Source organism: Hemiscyllium ocellatum, chromosome 2, assembly GCF_020745735.1.
Source record: "Hemiscyllium ocellatum isolate sHemOce1 chromosome 2, sHemOce1.pat.X.cur, whole genome shotgun sequence".
Lineage (NCBI taxonomy): Eukaryota > Metazoa > Chordata > Chondrichthyes > Orectolobiformes > Hemiscylliidae > Hemiscyllium > Hemiscyllium ocellatum.
The window spans coordinates 148,368,520-148,383,787 of NC_083402.1; the positions used below are offsets into that span (position 1 = coordinate 148,368,520).

General features: G+C 40.4%; 1 protein-coding gene across 1 annotated transcript in view; it reads right to left on the bottom strand.

Annotated features, from left to right (window-relative positions):
* Nucleotides 1-1,188: 1,188 nt before the first annotated feature.
* LOC132826271 (prolow-density lipoprotein receptor-related protein 1-like) overlaps nt 1,189-15,268 on the bottom strand; it is a gene marked incomplete at its 5' end in the record, with an annotated part of 36,592 nt that continues 22,512 nt past the window's right edge. The window contains 17 exons of the mRNA XM_060842035.1: nt 1,189-1,304; nt 1,997-2,107; nt 2,534-2,671; nt 3,256-3,394; nt 4,203-4,342; nt 4,426-4,541; nt 5,098-5,319; nt 5,468-5,639; nt 5,786-5,911; nt 5,999-6,118; nt 6,820-6,939; nt 7,013-7,135; nt 8,777-9,151; nt 10,014-10,136; nt 11,332-11,451; nt 11,800-11,946; nt 13,448-13,589. Coding sequence (XP_060698018.1) covers nt 1,189-1,304; nt 1,997-2,107; nt 2,534-2,671; nt 3,256-3,394; nt 4,203-4,342; nt 4,426-4,541; nt 5,098-5,319; nt 5,468-5,639; nt 5,786-5,911; nt 5,999-6,118; nt 6,820-6,939; nt 7,013-7,135; nt 8,777-9,151; nt 10,014-10,136; nt 11,332-11,451; nt 11,800-11,946; nt 13,448-13,589 — 2,550 coding nt within the window. The remainder of the gene's footprint in view (nt 1,305-1,996; nt 2,108-2,533; nt 2,672-3,255; nt 3,395-4,202; nt 4,343-4,425; nt 4,542-5,097; nt 5,320-5,467; nt 5,640-5,785; nt 5,912-5,998; nt 6,119-6,819; nt 6,940-7,012; nt 7,136-8,776; nt 9,152-10,013; nt 10,137-11,331; nt 11,452-11,799; nt 11,947-13,447; nt 13,590-15,268) is intronic.

Below are 15,268 nucleotides of genomic sequence, written 5' to 3' on the forward strand. Positions count from 1 at the left end.
GTTCCCAGACTTTTCCTTACAACCTCAGCTTAAAGGTCAACCTTCAGTTCTCACTGATGAGAACTCTTAGGGGCCCAGTAGTCTCTTCCCTAGCTTCCAATATTTTCCAAACATTGGATAAGTATCCTGAGTTATCTACCTTTAATGCCTTGGAAATAGTAATGTCTTAGTAATTTTCCATTAAGTTCTTTAGCTGCAATTTCCTTCTCTACAGGAGAAAGTCATACTAAACAGTCTGTGGTTTGAGGGACCTTTAGAAGGACCCCCATTCTTGTTACTGGTCTTTAAATCTGCCACAGTCACCTCCATTTCCCTTCAGTACCTACTGCCCTTTAGAGATTCACTAGATGAATGTTTCTGATTACAGGTCACGTCTCTGGTCATCAGTGCTATACCTACCAGGAATACACCAGATCCAGTCAGGGGCAACATGTAAAGTGAAGGAGGAGAATTAGGAAATTTGAGTTTGGTGTTCTAGTCAAATTGGGGAACTGGTTTTGGGTAAGAGGGAGGCAAGTGGTGTGACAGGGTCTAAGTTGTTGCCTTGTGGCAGTCTATTCTTGGAGATCAACCTGACTAGGGTGAGGAGGCATTGTCCAAGTATGGACTTCCCAAAAGTATTTCAAGTCATGACACAAGTACAACTGGCTCACTCATTGGACCTCAAGGCATAAGAGCCTGCAACAGCTTAAGTTTAGCCTGGACAGTGCACTGGTGGTGAATATAAATATGCTCAACTAGTTGCATTAAAAGAGTGATTAGACTTTAATGCTGACTTCCACATCTGGTTTGTTACAGGAAACAAGTTGCCATCAGGTAAGTGTTACCTTTTAGGTTACTGTGCCCATTTGGTTTGGGAAATACCATCCAAGGGACAGAATGGAGATGTTTCTCAACTGGATTAGATTGAAATTGAAGTAGTTAGTTCCATTAGTTCTATCTTCCAAGAATGGCTGTAAAAACATTAAGTAACCTTTTCCCCTTGGAAATTCTGCTGTAGCAACACTGCTCAAGATTGTTGCAATACAGATTAACTGGATGCAGTTACAACAGAGCCACCTGCTCTTCCAGTCGATTTACACTTTTAGCCAGAGCTAGAAACCATTTAGTTCAGGTTTATGAACGAACTAAGTCTTGCAATTAGACAAGAGATGCCAGGGTTAAATGAAAAGTACAATTTTATTTGATTCACTCAGTGGATTTATGCTGAAACACTGGATTCTCAAAACTGGTGTATTGTACATTCTTCTTCTGCCAGGATTGCCAACCAAAATAGCCAACTAAGCCAGTGATGATTAGAAGTGCTGCAAATTTAAAAAAGAATGACACATTATGCAAACCAAAAGGGACCGTGTAATGAGAATAAAAAAAGTAAATCAAAACATCTAGCTCAGCAGACTAACAAGTGTAGCATTACTATATTAGGGATCAGATCTTACAATTTGGATTTTAAAAAAGTTTAATAAATCCTTACTAATTTTAACTAAAAAAAAACTTAAAAATAACTCCTATATATTGCTTCAAACTTAGTTTGAATACTTTCCTTAGACCAGAGAGGTCAAGCCAGCTAACAAAGTACAAAATGTTCTTACCAAGAATAAAGATGACCCAAACAGCTGTAGATCCTCTGGACTTTTGTTCAAAAGGAGGATGAGACTTTACACCTGGGAATAAGAGTTTAAGCTAGTCACACTAAAGTCTTGGTCTAACAGTTAAAATGATAAGTTTCTAAAAAGGTATGAGATATGCACACAGTAAGCTCAGCATCAAATTGGGTCAGCATCCTATGCATTTGATAGGCTGTAACTGAATGCATATCTAGTCTGCATACTGCAAGGTGCAGGAAAGTAACATTCTCATTTCAAGTTGCTTTTAACAAATTCCCTATGTTTTTCTGGGATTAAACAAGGTCAAATGTCATGGAAGTAGCATGGCTTACTATCTAGCACTACTTTACTGCAGAACATTGGAGTCTTGCTAGTTAATAGCCCATTACCTTTAGAAGTAGCCAAGATAGTTGGTGACATAGTAGATAAGCTGAAGGAAAGTTCTTCAGGGGCAACACTGGAAGCCATTGTAGACACATTTGCTGTTGTGAGTGTAGATACTGTAAAGAAAAACACAGCTACAGTTCAGAGTTTAATAAAAATTTCCTAATCCAAATTCAGTCTGGGGCAGCTAGCTACAATTAAGAAAGCATCAACTTTTGCCATGATCATTGGAAAGTCACCATAGTCTTAGATCATAGTACTGGAGCTAACTGGTGGTTCAGTGGGTCAATGCCTTCAGGTGTATTATGAAGGAGTTGAATATTGTTTATCAAGTTTAGATATGGTTTTCTGTATTTGACAGGACGCTGCTGGATTTTAAATTAAGCTAATTATGTTGTAATAAATGGGCCATAGCCCACAAACATGATAGCCATCTCCTTTCCACAGATCAAAGTTAGATTGGACACAGGGCATTTGACTCTTGCCAAGGGGCCTGCTAAAAGGAGCTTATGGTAATAAGTTCTGCAGCATTGTTAGATTACCTGGCTGGCACTGTTGTTCATCATTGGTCAATTCCATTCCAGTTGGACATATACAAGTATATTTTGCTGATTGGCTGTTGATTTGAGGAGCAGGAAGACACATGTACTCACAGGCTCCATTCTCACACCAGTTTTTCCCTGGGAATAGAGTCACAGGTTGAACATTAGAAGTGCATACTCCAATTTTGATTTCTGCTTATCAATATGGTTGCTGCAAATGCATATCCAGTTTCAATGGGAATCAAGCTAACAAGTTGTTACCATGAACAACCCAACTGTTACCATACTGTTTACTCAACTACCTGTTAACTTACATGCTTAGCAAAAATCAACCCCATGTTGAGCCACTCATTTAAATATGGACATGTGATCAATTATATTGAAATAATTCAGCTCTAGTGATTCATTGGATCATTACGTACATTTAAGAAATCCATACTTCGCTTTAGTGCTTCTTTCATTTGATTGTTTGCATTACCCTAAAGTTGGCTTATGCCAGTCAATTGTAACATTTATTGAGTGGGACAAATCAAGGCACCAGATATATTTGTGATGGAGATTTAAAAGCACTTTGGGATATATACAAAAAAGGCATCCTGCACTACTGCTGCTAGTTGACAGTCTTGCTCAGAACAAGTTTGCCATGAAACAAATGGTGAAGCTTTGTAGAAAGTTTCTATTGAGCCATTTTGCTGTCAGGTAACAGTTTCTAGGTTTCTTACCAGGTGCCTGTAAGAGCTCATGATAAACGATAACATCCTGAGCATCCACATTGGAGGCCAAAGCTTTGATGTTATTCCCTGTATATTTGTTGGCTCCATAAACTGCTTGGTTTTCTGCATCAACCCAGAATACGTGATCCTGTGAGAGAGAGGGGAAAAACTTAGCAAAATGCCAGTTTTCAACTCAGCCAGACAAGTTTTAATGGCATTGTCTTGATTATAAATACCAGCAGCTTCAGTTGCTTAAATTTGCAATGATAACACTACAAGTGGAAGAGCAGAAATAAGACTTTAACCTGATGAGTTTAGAGTGGTTAAATAACAAAAATGGCCTGAGTAGTGTTCATGTCCACTTTTCACAATGTGGAATTTGAATTCAGAGAAGTGGTTGAGAAAGCTCAGCCATCTACTAGCATCTGAGGAGAAAGTCAGTGAGTGTTTTGGGCCCAGTGACCCTTAAAAAAGGGAGGAAGCCTTGCTGCATTCCTAACTGATTTCTCCAGATGCTACCAGACTTGCTGAGCTTTCCCAGCTGTTTATAGAATCTGCAGTTTTAAAAACTTAGTTTTTCACACAACTGAAGCAGGAATTTTACATTGAACTTCAGCTGTGCTGAGCAGCTGTTGAATTTGATGGTACTGAATGATAGTAAAAAGTGAGGTCTGCACATGCTGGAGATCAGAGCTGAAAAAGGTGTTGCTGGTTAGAGCACAGCAGATTAGGCAGCATCCAAGGAACAGGAAATTCAACGTTTCGGGCCAAAGCCCTTCATCCTGAAGAAGGGCTCTGGCCCGAAACATCGAATTTCCTGTTCCTTGGATGCTGCCTAACCTGCTGTGCTTTAACCAGCAACACCTTTTCGGTACTGAAGTGATAACATTCTAACTCAATTGTTAAGTGTAGACCTTTTCAGAAGGCCCCATTCTAAACCACAGAACAGGGGATACCTCAAATAATGCAACTGCACAGGGATGTGCAAGGAATTTTTCCGACTGCAACACTGTTCTTCTGTTCTGACCATTCAGGTCTACACTTGATAGCACATGCAGTTTTGCATCAACCCAGTAGAGACGGCTTTTCACAAGATCTGTGGGCAAAATCAAAGCTTTTAAAATACAGCTCACAACTGGCAAGTTCACTTTGGTGCACTAAATCAAAATGTTTACTTACCAAGAGAAATGCCCTTTGGCCACTCAATCTTTGTAGCAACTAAGGTTTGGCGATTCACACCATTCATGCCAGCTTTCTCAATCTTTGGAGTGCCCCAATCTGACCAGTAGATAAACCTTCGAGGAAAGAAAGCAGCCTGTGATTAGCCACAAAAACAAAACTAAGTTTTATCATTGACTGCACCACCTTATACAAGTGACATTCACATTTCAAGCACTGCTCTAGAACCCAAAACAGGAACTGGACTTGGTGTTGCCACAAAGTCAGCCATGCCTTAGTTAAGGCAAACTTTAGTTAACGGATGACAACTAGGATTAGCAATCTTTCTAGTTAGAACTTGCACTCAACCATCACTTCTGTATGAATTCAGTGTACAGAATTTGGTCTTTGAGAATCTATTAAGCTTAGAAATGAACGCATGGAAAATCATTGTTATTTAACCACTATGGATGAGAATTGCTTCCACCATTGCCCCCAAAAGGGCCATTGTTATTGAGAGTGTCCAATCTGCTTTGTAAAGAATAGGATGATCCCACTCTAGAATTAGCAAGGATTTCAGTACCAACGAAGGTTGAAATTTGCAATACTGAAATGTTACTGTCTTAAGTTTCTAAGTTCGTCCAAAAGTTTACTCCTGGGTTGTGTTGTTCTATTGTAGGAATAATTCAGTACCCAGAGTGTGGATCAACAGCTATAGAAGCTGGTTCCCTTAAGTCAGTGTTGAAGAGGATGATATTTTTCTTTCCATCAAATGTAGCCACAGATATAGTATTGGTCCCACGGTCAGTCCAATAGACATGTTTATAGATCCAATCCACTGCAATTCCAACTGGGATTTGCAAACTGACATCGATTTTCAAAATCGGAGCTTCAGTTGTTTCATTCATGAGCATACTGGAAGAAAAAAAATAGTTCAGCAAACTGAATTTTAAGTTGACTTGCAGATGAGCTCCTGATAACAAGTTAATGCAGGAAGGTTCTTTGTACTGCTTGCTTTAGCATAGCAAAAAGCACACAATAGCACAAGCAACATTCACTTTACCTGAAAATTGCCTGTTGGCTCACATCAGCCCAGAAAATCCTCTGCCCTGCAATATCAGCATCTAATGCTACAGCTTTCCTTAGTTCTTTGACTACTTCTGTGTACTCTTGGCGATGCAGTCCCAGCTTCCTGATGTCATGGCGATTTGTGAAGATCAAATATGGTTCCTCTCCTCCTGTAGTAGTTATTATGGGTTAATGGAAAGCATTGGGGAGGGAGGGGAGGAAAATATAGTTTAGCTTGTCAGTCTGCACACAGTTTACAATGAAGTTGTAAAATCATGGAGCAACATTTGACTGTCCCAAGCACCACACTTGCCTACTGCCTTGCAGGCTCCACTAACTGGATCGGTAGTATATCCTGCATTGCATTCACAATTGTAACTTCCTTCTGTATTTATACAAACTTGGCTGCAGGATCCAGGATGGAGACACTCATCTACATCTGAGGGAAAGAAGCAAAAAAAGTTAAGCTTAAGATCTAGTTTCTATGTGGCAACTAGGCAGCCATTGTTAGAAGTAAGATTGTTACCTGCACACGTTTTCTGGTCAATTAGTTCAAAACCAGCAGGACATTCACATTCATAACCAATGACAAGATCATGGCAGAAGTGAGAGCAACCACCATTCTTCTTCAAACATTCATTTTGATCTGTAGAATAGAGCACTCAGTCTATTACATTTTAGAAGTGCTTTTGAGTGAAGAGCTCACAATTGTGCAGTGCTCAGGACATTTGACCAAGGACTGCCCATCCCATGATTTTAAAGCTGCCACTTCCATTCCAAGCTAGGAATTAGCACTAGCTTCTGCACCTTCATTGTGAAGGTTATCCAACTTTCTGAATAGATGCTGTCCTTTAGAATCCCTGTAGTGCAGGAGCAGGCTGTGACTCCATTCCATAGCAACCTTCTGAAGGCCCCCAGCCAATCCCTGTTGCCATGGGAAGTGAAGGATTAATGCCACTATCCTCATTGCTGGGCACTGGATAGATTGAAAAGGTTCAATCTGTCTAATAGACAGGTTTAGACCAGGTGATGAAAGCAGAGAACCCATGGAATGGAAAGTCTGAAGTTTGCAGTTGCCCAAGGTGAGAATTGAACCAGAGGAGCTGCAGTGCTACCCACTGAGCCGCCTTAGGTGTGATTAAACCAGGACAGTTACATGCACTTTAACACAACAAACCTAAATCACCTCCTTTGCAAAAGCAACCCATCTGAAGTTTAGTAAAACAAAAGATTTGCATCTCAACTTGAATTCTAGGTTTAAAACGTTAAGCAAAAAAAGTGGTTCCGCTGCAATCCCAACTTCTCTAGTAAATACTAGACTTGAAGAGTTCAACATTATCCACTTACTGCATCCATTTAGTTCATCACTCCAATCTTTACAGTCTTGCTGGTGGTTGCATACTAGGGTGATGTTTATGCATTCACCACTTTGACATCTGAAGTCAGTAGGTCCACTGCACTCTGAAACTGAACAGCAACACTAGTGTTGAGCATTGGAAAGAAGAATAATGCCTTCACAAAGCAAGAGCTGTTCACTTACTTTTCTTGCAGTTGACTTCATCACTACCATCGTGACAGTCTCGAAGGAAGTTACATTTCTTTTGTCTGGGGATGCAGTTACCATCACCACATCTGAACTGATCTGGTCGACATGTTTTGGGAGCTGAAAACAGTAACATTGGTTAAATTGGAAGATTAGTTCAAAAAGTGGGGGTTGGAGACATGCCAATGACAACTGATGATTCTATTGGTCATATTAGCAAATTGGTGCTGAGATCTGTACTGGATGCCTCTGAAAGACTTCCTAGAGAAGTACCACATGGAATCTTGCATTAGATTGGGACTCCTGGGTTTGTGGTAATTCAGTTAAAATTAAAAATAACCATCTATTTGTCACTAAAGTATGCTGCTGGCTAAGTAATTGAAATTAAAGTCAATTGAAGATAAAGCAAATCAAGTTTGCTGATTGACTTGCTTGCCCATCTCCTTGAGGGATAAAAATGATCACCAAGGATGAACATAAACCAGGTTCTCCTCCCTTCAGTTGGTGAAGCAGCCATCAGGAGCTAAACTGGCTCCTGGTCCAGGTTGGAGGGTTCAGTGCTCATTAAGCCTACTCTTGAGATCCACACAAGATCTTTTATCTAGATTCCTCATTTCACCCGGAGACCAAACATCTGAATAGGGTGCTGCTAGATTAACAGGTCATTACAAGGATGGACTAGGAATAAAAGTGGAAGAACAGTTTTTTTTTTAAAAAACAGGGCCTTGACCACTTGTATATGGTCGATTCTGCCTACTTTAGGAGGCAAGCAAATGAAGTCTCACTAGACTTCGAATGGAGAATTCCTAATGTCAGCTACAGCAAGTCAACACTTAGTGTTGACTGGAGCAATGAGACCATGTCTGGAGAGCTCCATTCAGAAGAGCTGAATCAGATTTAATTAGTGACATGAAAGTATGAAACAGCAAGTGGAAGCAGACCAGTCAGTCAAGTCCCATTTGAAAGGAAAAAGTTAGGGCCAAATTGTTTACAGCAATTCTTAGTGCTGGAAACTCAAGCCTGTTGTCATTGTGATTGGCAGAGGGTTAGTTAATAGCAAATGTATTGCTAAAATGATTAGAGTCACATGCTGTCCAAAATCTAGAGTGGAATGAAGGGATTGTGGTACTACCATGCAGATAGCACAGGCAGAAGTTGTGATAAGACAAAAGCCTAGTCTCAGGAGTGGCCGAGGTGAGTTCTAAGCAAAGACCAAACAATTACTTAGAATTGAAACAGGAGGCAACCCTTAATACAAGGTGAAAGTCTGCATTCTTGACATTAATAATCAAAATCACACTAGGAGAACTTCCTTCCACAAACAAGCTGCTGTATTGAGAAAACGTTCAACTCCCTTTGAAGCTGATCCAGGGAGGACCTCAGATTCTGCAAGTTAAAAAAACTAAAGTCTAACCCTTCAGGAGGGTATGAGAGACTTGACAGTCCATGCATTCTGGCTGCAATTGAGGTACTGTATTTCATGCTGACTGAAGTGCAGGTTACTGCAGCTATCCATTTCACAATTACGTCAGGATGCAGGTCGTTGGAAAGGGCTGTCCAGGAAGACACTGTCCTGCAGATTAATACCTTAGGGCTGAAACAAGGCAATCTAGAACTTATTCTTACAGCTTGAAGTTACAGCCAATGTTGCATCAGATGGTCATTTTGCCACAAGTTTTACTTGCGCAGCTAAATGGTGCTAAGACAGCTGAAGCTGGTATGCAATATAGCCCCAGGAGAGAAAAACAATTGTCTACTTACGACAGTTTGCCTCATCACTTCCATCTCCACAGTCAGCATCACCATCACAGAACCAGCGACGTTGGATACATTCACCAGAATCACATGGGAGCTCATAAGGAGCACATTCCACAGGCAGATGGGAGACCATGTGCCCACAGCGTTCTGGTGACTCATCAGATTTGTCATTGCAATCCACATTGCCATCACATACCCAGTTAGCAGGTATACACTCTGAACTATTGCAGTGAAACTCATGAATGCCACAGGTGTGTGAGGTGCATTTCTTTTCATCACTCCCATCAGCACAGTCAGCCTCACCATTGCAGACAAATGTTCTAGAAATGCAGTTGCCACTGAGACAAGTAAACTCTTCCGGGTTGCAAGTGATTATACCTGAAAAATTAAGTTAGACAACCAGTTAATTCATCTCTCCAGAAGTGGAGACTGTTGCAAATCAGGAGTTGTGAAAAACAACTGTTTACTTAAACAGTGTGGACAAGGATGAGCTAAGAGCCTTCACAAATCACTATAGCAGTTGAACCAAAGATGGATTCTACACTTAGAACTTCATGTTGTATGCATTAGTTAAAATTGGAGCAGCTCTTGGTTAATAATGAGATGAAACCTATTTAGTTCAAAGCTTATTTGCTTGGTTCTGAAATTTTAAAGAGGCCTGAAGCGCATTAATTCCTCGCCAAAAATGTAAATTGTAGGAAAGGGTACAGTGATTCAGATTATAGTAGAGAAACTGGTCCTGTTTGACTAACTGACTGAGAATACTAAAAAACCAGAAAAACTGAATCTAGTTTTTTTTTAAAAAAAAGTTTATTAAAAAAATCTAAATCCAAAAGCAAAGACTTATAAACTGGTGCTGTTTGATAGTAAAAAGGTTAAGCAACTGAATACATAAAAGGGGTGAGGGGGATAAGAGCAATTTTATATTGCTTTAGCTGCAGGGCACAATCAATGGATTTCTAGTGGAAGCCAGTTTCTAAGTGAGTCTTTGCTTCATATGGCATCAGCTCACGTTAGATGAAACCATCAATACTAATTGGATGGTAATGCCATTCTGAATGGCAAGAGGTCTTTCCATTACAAGGAGACAAAGCAACTTTTAGCAGGTGTCCAAAATGTTGTTCTAACCAACCAATGTGGATGTTACACTAGCTGGGTCACAAAACCAAAAACTAGTCTGAATCAAAATAACATAGCTAAATTTTAAGATTCTAGCGACAGCACAGACAGACCAACTTACCACAGCCAACTTCGTCACCACCATTACTACAGTCCTTTTCACCGTCACATCGCCAAGCGATAGGAACACATTGAAGTGATCCTCGGCCACAGCTGATCTCATGGCCAAGACAGGTTATTTCATCTGAAATCCAAAATTGTCAAGTTAAAAAAGTGCACTTTTAATTTGGCACATACCAACATTAAGGATCCACAAACCAGTATAGAGAAAAATAAAAACAGGCAAGTTACAGTTGTAAAGGAAGATATTACAAGTGGCCAGCAACAATGCCTAGCTTTAAGTGATGTCTAAGCTTTAACTTGAATGCATCAGCATATGTCTTAAGACGACTGAAGAGTATTAACTGCTAGTGCTATGTCTACTCCACTTAGGCTGCATGCAGCCTGGCAAAAAAAAAGGATTTTGGCCAATTGGAAAAGAAACCAGAGCAACTTGTGGAATGAACTTCAGACTAGCTGCATCAACCAATTTAGGACATTTGGACAAGTTGGAGCCTACTGGGGAGGGACAGGAGCCAAATACAGGCAGGAGTGACTGGACCAAACTGAACCAATCAGTCCATGCTGACCATAATTTGAAAAAAATAGTTTGTGCTGTATGACTGATCAGTTCCAAACTCAGCCTAGACCAAAGGGCAGGTTAAAAAAAGCTGTTTAAGATTTGGGCAAACTGGTTGTTTAGGGTTGATTGTGGTGTAACCACAAGTTTCTTTTGAATGGTCCAAATCAGAATACCATATACAAGTTATTGCAATCATTCCACTGATTTTGCATTTCATATACAGTCCTACTTGCCTCCAGGAACTGGTGAAGGTGGAGCCAAGCCTAGAAAAATGATATTTTAGTGTTTTGATGCTGCAGTTTCTAGTCAATTGTGTAGAAACCTCTTCCTTGCCTCCTGTTGGAAGCACCATTTGGGCACTACATTTTCCCCAGTGGAAGGGAGACTGCAACCACCTTAGAAAGGCATAAAACCCACATCTGGAATGTGGGAAAATGCTCTTTTAAACAATCACTTGGGATCTCTTCTGTACAGTGCAAGTGCACTGAAAAAAAAAATCTAGCATGGAGCCAGTTAGTAGCTACATTTAGCAATTTGAAAGCTTGATTGAGCGGTAAAATTGCACAGCTGAAAATTGGCTAAGACAGAAAGAGCTCAACTTTGAAGTCTTGCACCAAGTTTGAGGGTCACCAGACCCAAAATGTTAACTTATTTTTTCTCCAGAGAGACTGAGCTTGGTTTCATTCTAGCCTCCAGTTTTGTTTATGGACAAGTGTTAGTGGAAAGGATACTCCAAAAAAGAAAAAAAAAAACTTACGACAGACTTCTGTTAGCTCATCTGATCCATCTTCACAGTCAGCTTTACCATCACACAGCCACCTACTGGGAATGCATTGTCTATTGTTGCACATAAAGTCAGATGTTCCACAAGTTGCAACTAGGAGGAAAAACCCAAGTCAAGCATTATACTTTGTTTTGCATGTCCAGAGCAACTTAAGGAAAACTACATGCTTAAAATGGTTTAGCACACAAGTATCCATTTTAAGCAATATAGAGTAAAAAAATCTTTATCAAGTCCTAGATTGTCTTGCAACTCATGAATTTGTTACCTTTGGAAACTAAAGGTCTTTAAAAAAATGCCAAGAGATTAAAACAGTGGTTATTGCCATTCCCAGAGTTGGTGATTTTACTTAAATTCAGATGCTAGTCTTGCATAACACCTTACACAGATTAGGCATGAAGTTTAGATTGTTCTAGAACAAAGTTAGGTTGTTTACCCACATACCCATTCCACAATGCCATCCATCCTTCTGGATTTTTGTTCCAGCTGGACACACACAAGTGTATCTTGGACTATAACTGTTGACCTGAGGAGCTGGCAGACACATGTACTCACAGCTTCTGGTCTTCAGATTCTCACACCAGTTTTTGCCTGTGGAAAGATGTTCAACCTGGTTCACAATCTGAATTCCTGAGTATTGGGAAGGTGATTTTTCCAATCCAATAAAGCTAAACAAACTGACAAATAGCCAGCTAAGTTTCCAAGTTAAATTTGAACTGAAGTCACCACAAATTAATTAGCACTTGCAGATCAGAATTTACACATGGAGACACCCCACCAGAAAGATTCATTCATTCGAAGGCTCACATGGAGGGAAGGTACAGTTTACAGTGCAGACAGAGGGTCCAGGACTTAAGAAATTGGCCTGGAAGTTGAAATTTTAGGTAATTGCCTAGTAAAAGTCAGAAAGCTGAATGCCAACTGGGGCCAGAGATTTCAGATACTGACTAAGTTAAAGTATTTATACAATATTCCAACAAGGATGTTTAAATACTGACCCACTTCATTGGGAAAAGGACAATAGAATCACAAGCTAACAGCTTAGTTTAACTTGCAACATGGAAGTTATGAACGACTGTCTTCCTTTGCCTGGAGGCATGTGACCTTCAGATTAAACCACCATCAGGTCTCATTAGATCAGAGAGAGATCCTCTAGGGTTTTTGAAGTTCTAGCCTTTGGATAACATGGACTTCAACTGACCAATGGTCAGGGAACTGAGTTCTGGGGTTAGGGGTGAGTTTGTATGCAGGTAGAGTTTCTGAACAAGCTGACATCAAGTTAATTAGTTGTGCTCTAGTTTTTAAGTCTAAAAACAAGGAAAAGTTAAATCCACAGCTGGTGAGTGGTAAATAGACCGAAATTTTAGAGAAACTGAAGAGTTAATGCTGCAAAATTTACACATTAGGACTGGAGGTCCTGAATCACTAGATGTTACAGTTTTTGGAAAGACCACCATGAGCCCAGACCCAGGAATCAAGTTAGGTTTATAGAAAGCAAAATCAAGTATTTGGTTAGAATCCTTCCCCGATTTCAGACAGTAGCTCTGGGCCAGCACAGAGATCTTATCTGTAGAATGCACCTTTTGAAAAACAAAATGGCTTTTCCCAGGAAGCTCAAGTACAGAATTTTTTTTTTAAAAAAAAGTGGCCAAGTTCATACCAATGCAATTAGGAGTTTCACCAGGGATTACAGTGCTATAGAACAGCTTATACCCTACCCAAATTCAGTCATACTGAAATGCTGCTATTTCAGATCAAATCCTGACCAGTCTCAAGTTTGAGATTCATTCTTCCATTTTGCAGAAGGACATGAAAGTAATGAGGGTATTGACTATGGGCAGGTGGAGGAATGACTCACATTCAGCAGTGGGCTAGATGGAAGCATCTGTTTGGAAAAGCAGAAGTGAGAAATATTGCAGTTTGTAGAATCAAGTTTGGTGCAGACCAACCAAACCTCAAATGACGACAAATTACCTACCCTGATTTATCTGACAATTTTGCAGTGGAAACTGAGTTCTCCCCTCCCCCACCATTTTGAACAGATAGATTCAAAGTAATTTAGCAGAATGGCCAACGCCCCCGGATTCCTCACCTGCTGGCTGAGTCAGCCTGTGGTAAACAGTGACATCTGAAGGTTCTGTCAAGTTGGCAGCTAGAAGCCTGATATCCAAACCTGTAAATTTATTTGTTGCATACAGAGCTTTCTGTTCTCCATCAACCCAGAAGACATTATCCTATTAAAAAAAAGAAGATTTGTCCCAAAGACATGAGCTACTTCTGAGCTAGTTGTTGAAAGTGAAAGTTATTTGGCATAAGATGTTGCACAACATTTGTTGAAAAAAGTGAAAATTAACTGTCAATGAATGCAGTTAACTTGGATGATAAAGGATGACAATTTCTGAACCATTACTACATTGAGCAAAACACCACATTAACACCCACTTAGTTTGGAAAGTGCAAATTAAGGTTCGTTTGCTCTTGATCACTTTGGTCAGTGAGTGATGGCAAGGTAAAAGCCATACTATTTTGGTAATACATTTTAAACCAAGAGCACATTAATGGAAAGTTTGTCCTGTAAAGTCTAAAGCACAGTAGGCTAGTGTGTAGCACATCAGGAAGTCAGCTTAAGAAAATTGGGGTCAGTCAATTAATGACTGAAGAACATTTAGTGGAAAGTACCAATGCTGAAAAGATAAGCCATTTTAAATCAGAACAGTTGATGATAGAGAGGTGTAATAGATTCCAGTTCTAAAATGAGGGCTGATGAATGCAGGCTCATGCCTTTAAAAGGCACACAAATGCTTTCAAAACAGCTCTAAAGTGTCAAAATCCACAGATGTAAACTTGCATAGTCGAGTGGTTTTAGTCTAGAGATTAGAACATAGAAGGATACAGTGCAGTACAGGCCCTTCGGCCCTCGATGTTGCGCCGACCGAATCCTACCTAACCTATACTAGCCCAATAACTTCCAAATGCCTATCCAATGCCCGCTTAAATGACCATAAAGAAGGAGAGTTCACCACTGATCCGGGCAGGGCATTCCATGAACTCAACCCGCTGTGTGAAGAATCTACCCCTAACATCTGTCCTATACCTACCACCCCTTAATTTAAAGCTATGTCCCCTAGTAACACCTGACTCCATTAGCGGTAAAAGATTCTTAGTATCTACCCTATCTAAACCCCTAATCATCTTATACACCTCTATCAGATCTCCCCTAAACCTTCTCTTCTCCAATGAGAACAGCCCCAAGTGCCTCAGCCTTTCCTCATAAGATTTTCCTACCATTCCAGGCAACATCCTGGTAAACCTCCTCTGCACTCGTTCTAAAGCTTCCACATCCTTCCTATAGTATGGCGACCAAAACTGCACACAATACTCCAGATGAGGCCGCACCAGAGTCTCATACAACTGCAACATGACCTCAGGACTCCGGAACTCAATTCCTCTGCCAATAAAGCCCAGTACACCATATGCCTTCCTCACAGCACTATTTACCTGGGTGGCAACTTTCAGAGATCTGTGTACATAGACACCAAGATCCCTCTGCTCATCCACACTACCAAGTAGCCTACCATTAGCCCAGTAATCCATCATCTTGTTATTCCTACCAAAGTGAACGACTTCGCACTTAGCTACATTGAATTCCATTTGCCACATTTCCGCCCAGCTCTGCAACTTATCTATATCCCGCTGTAACCTACCACTTCCTTCCTCACTATCCACAACTCCACCAACTTTTGTGTCATCCGCAAACTTGCTTACCCAGCTTTCAAGTCCTTCCTCTAGATCATTTATAAAGATAACAAAAAGCAATGGTCCCAAAACAGATCCTTGTGGTACACCGCTAGTAACTGCGCTCCAAGATGAACATAATCCATCAACTACTACCCTCTGTCTCCTTCCAGCCAGC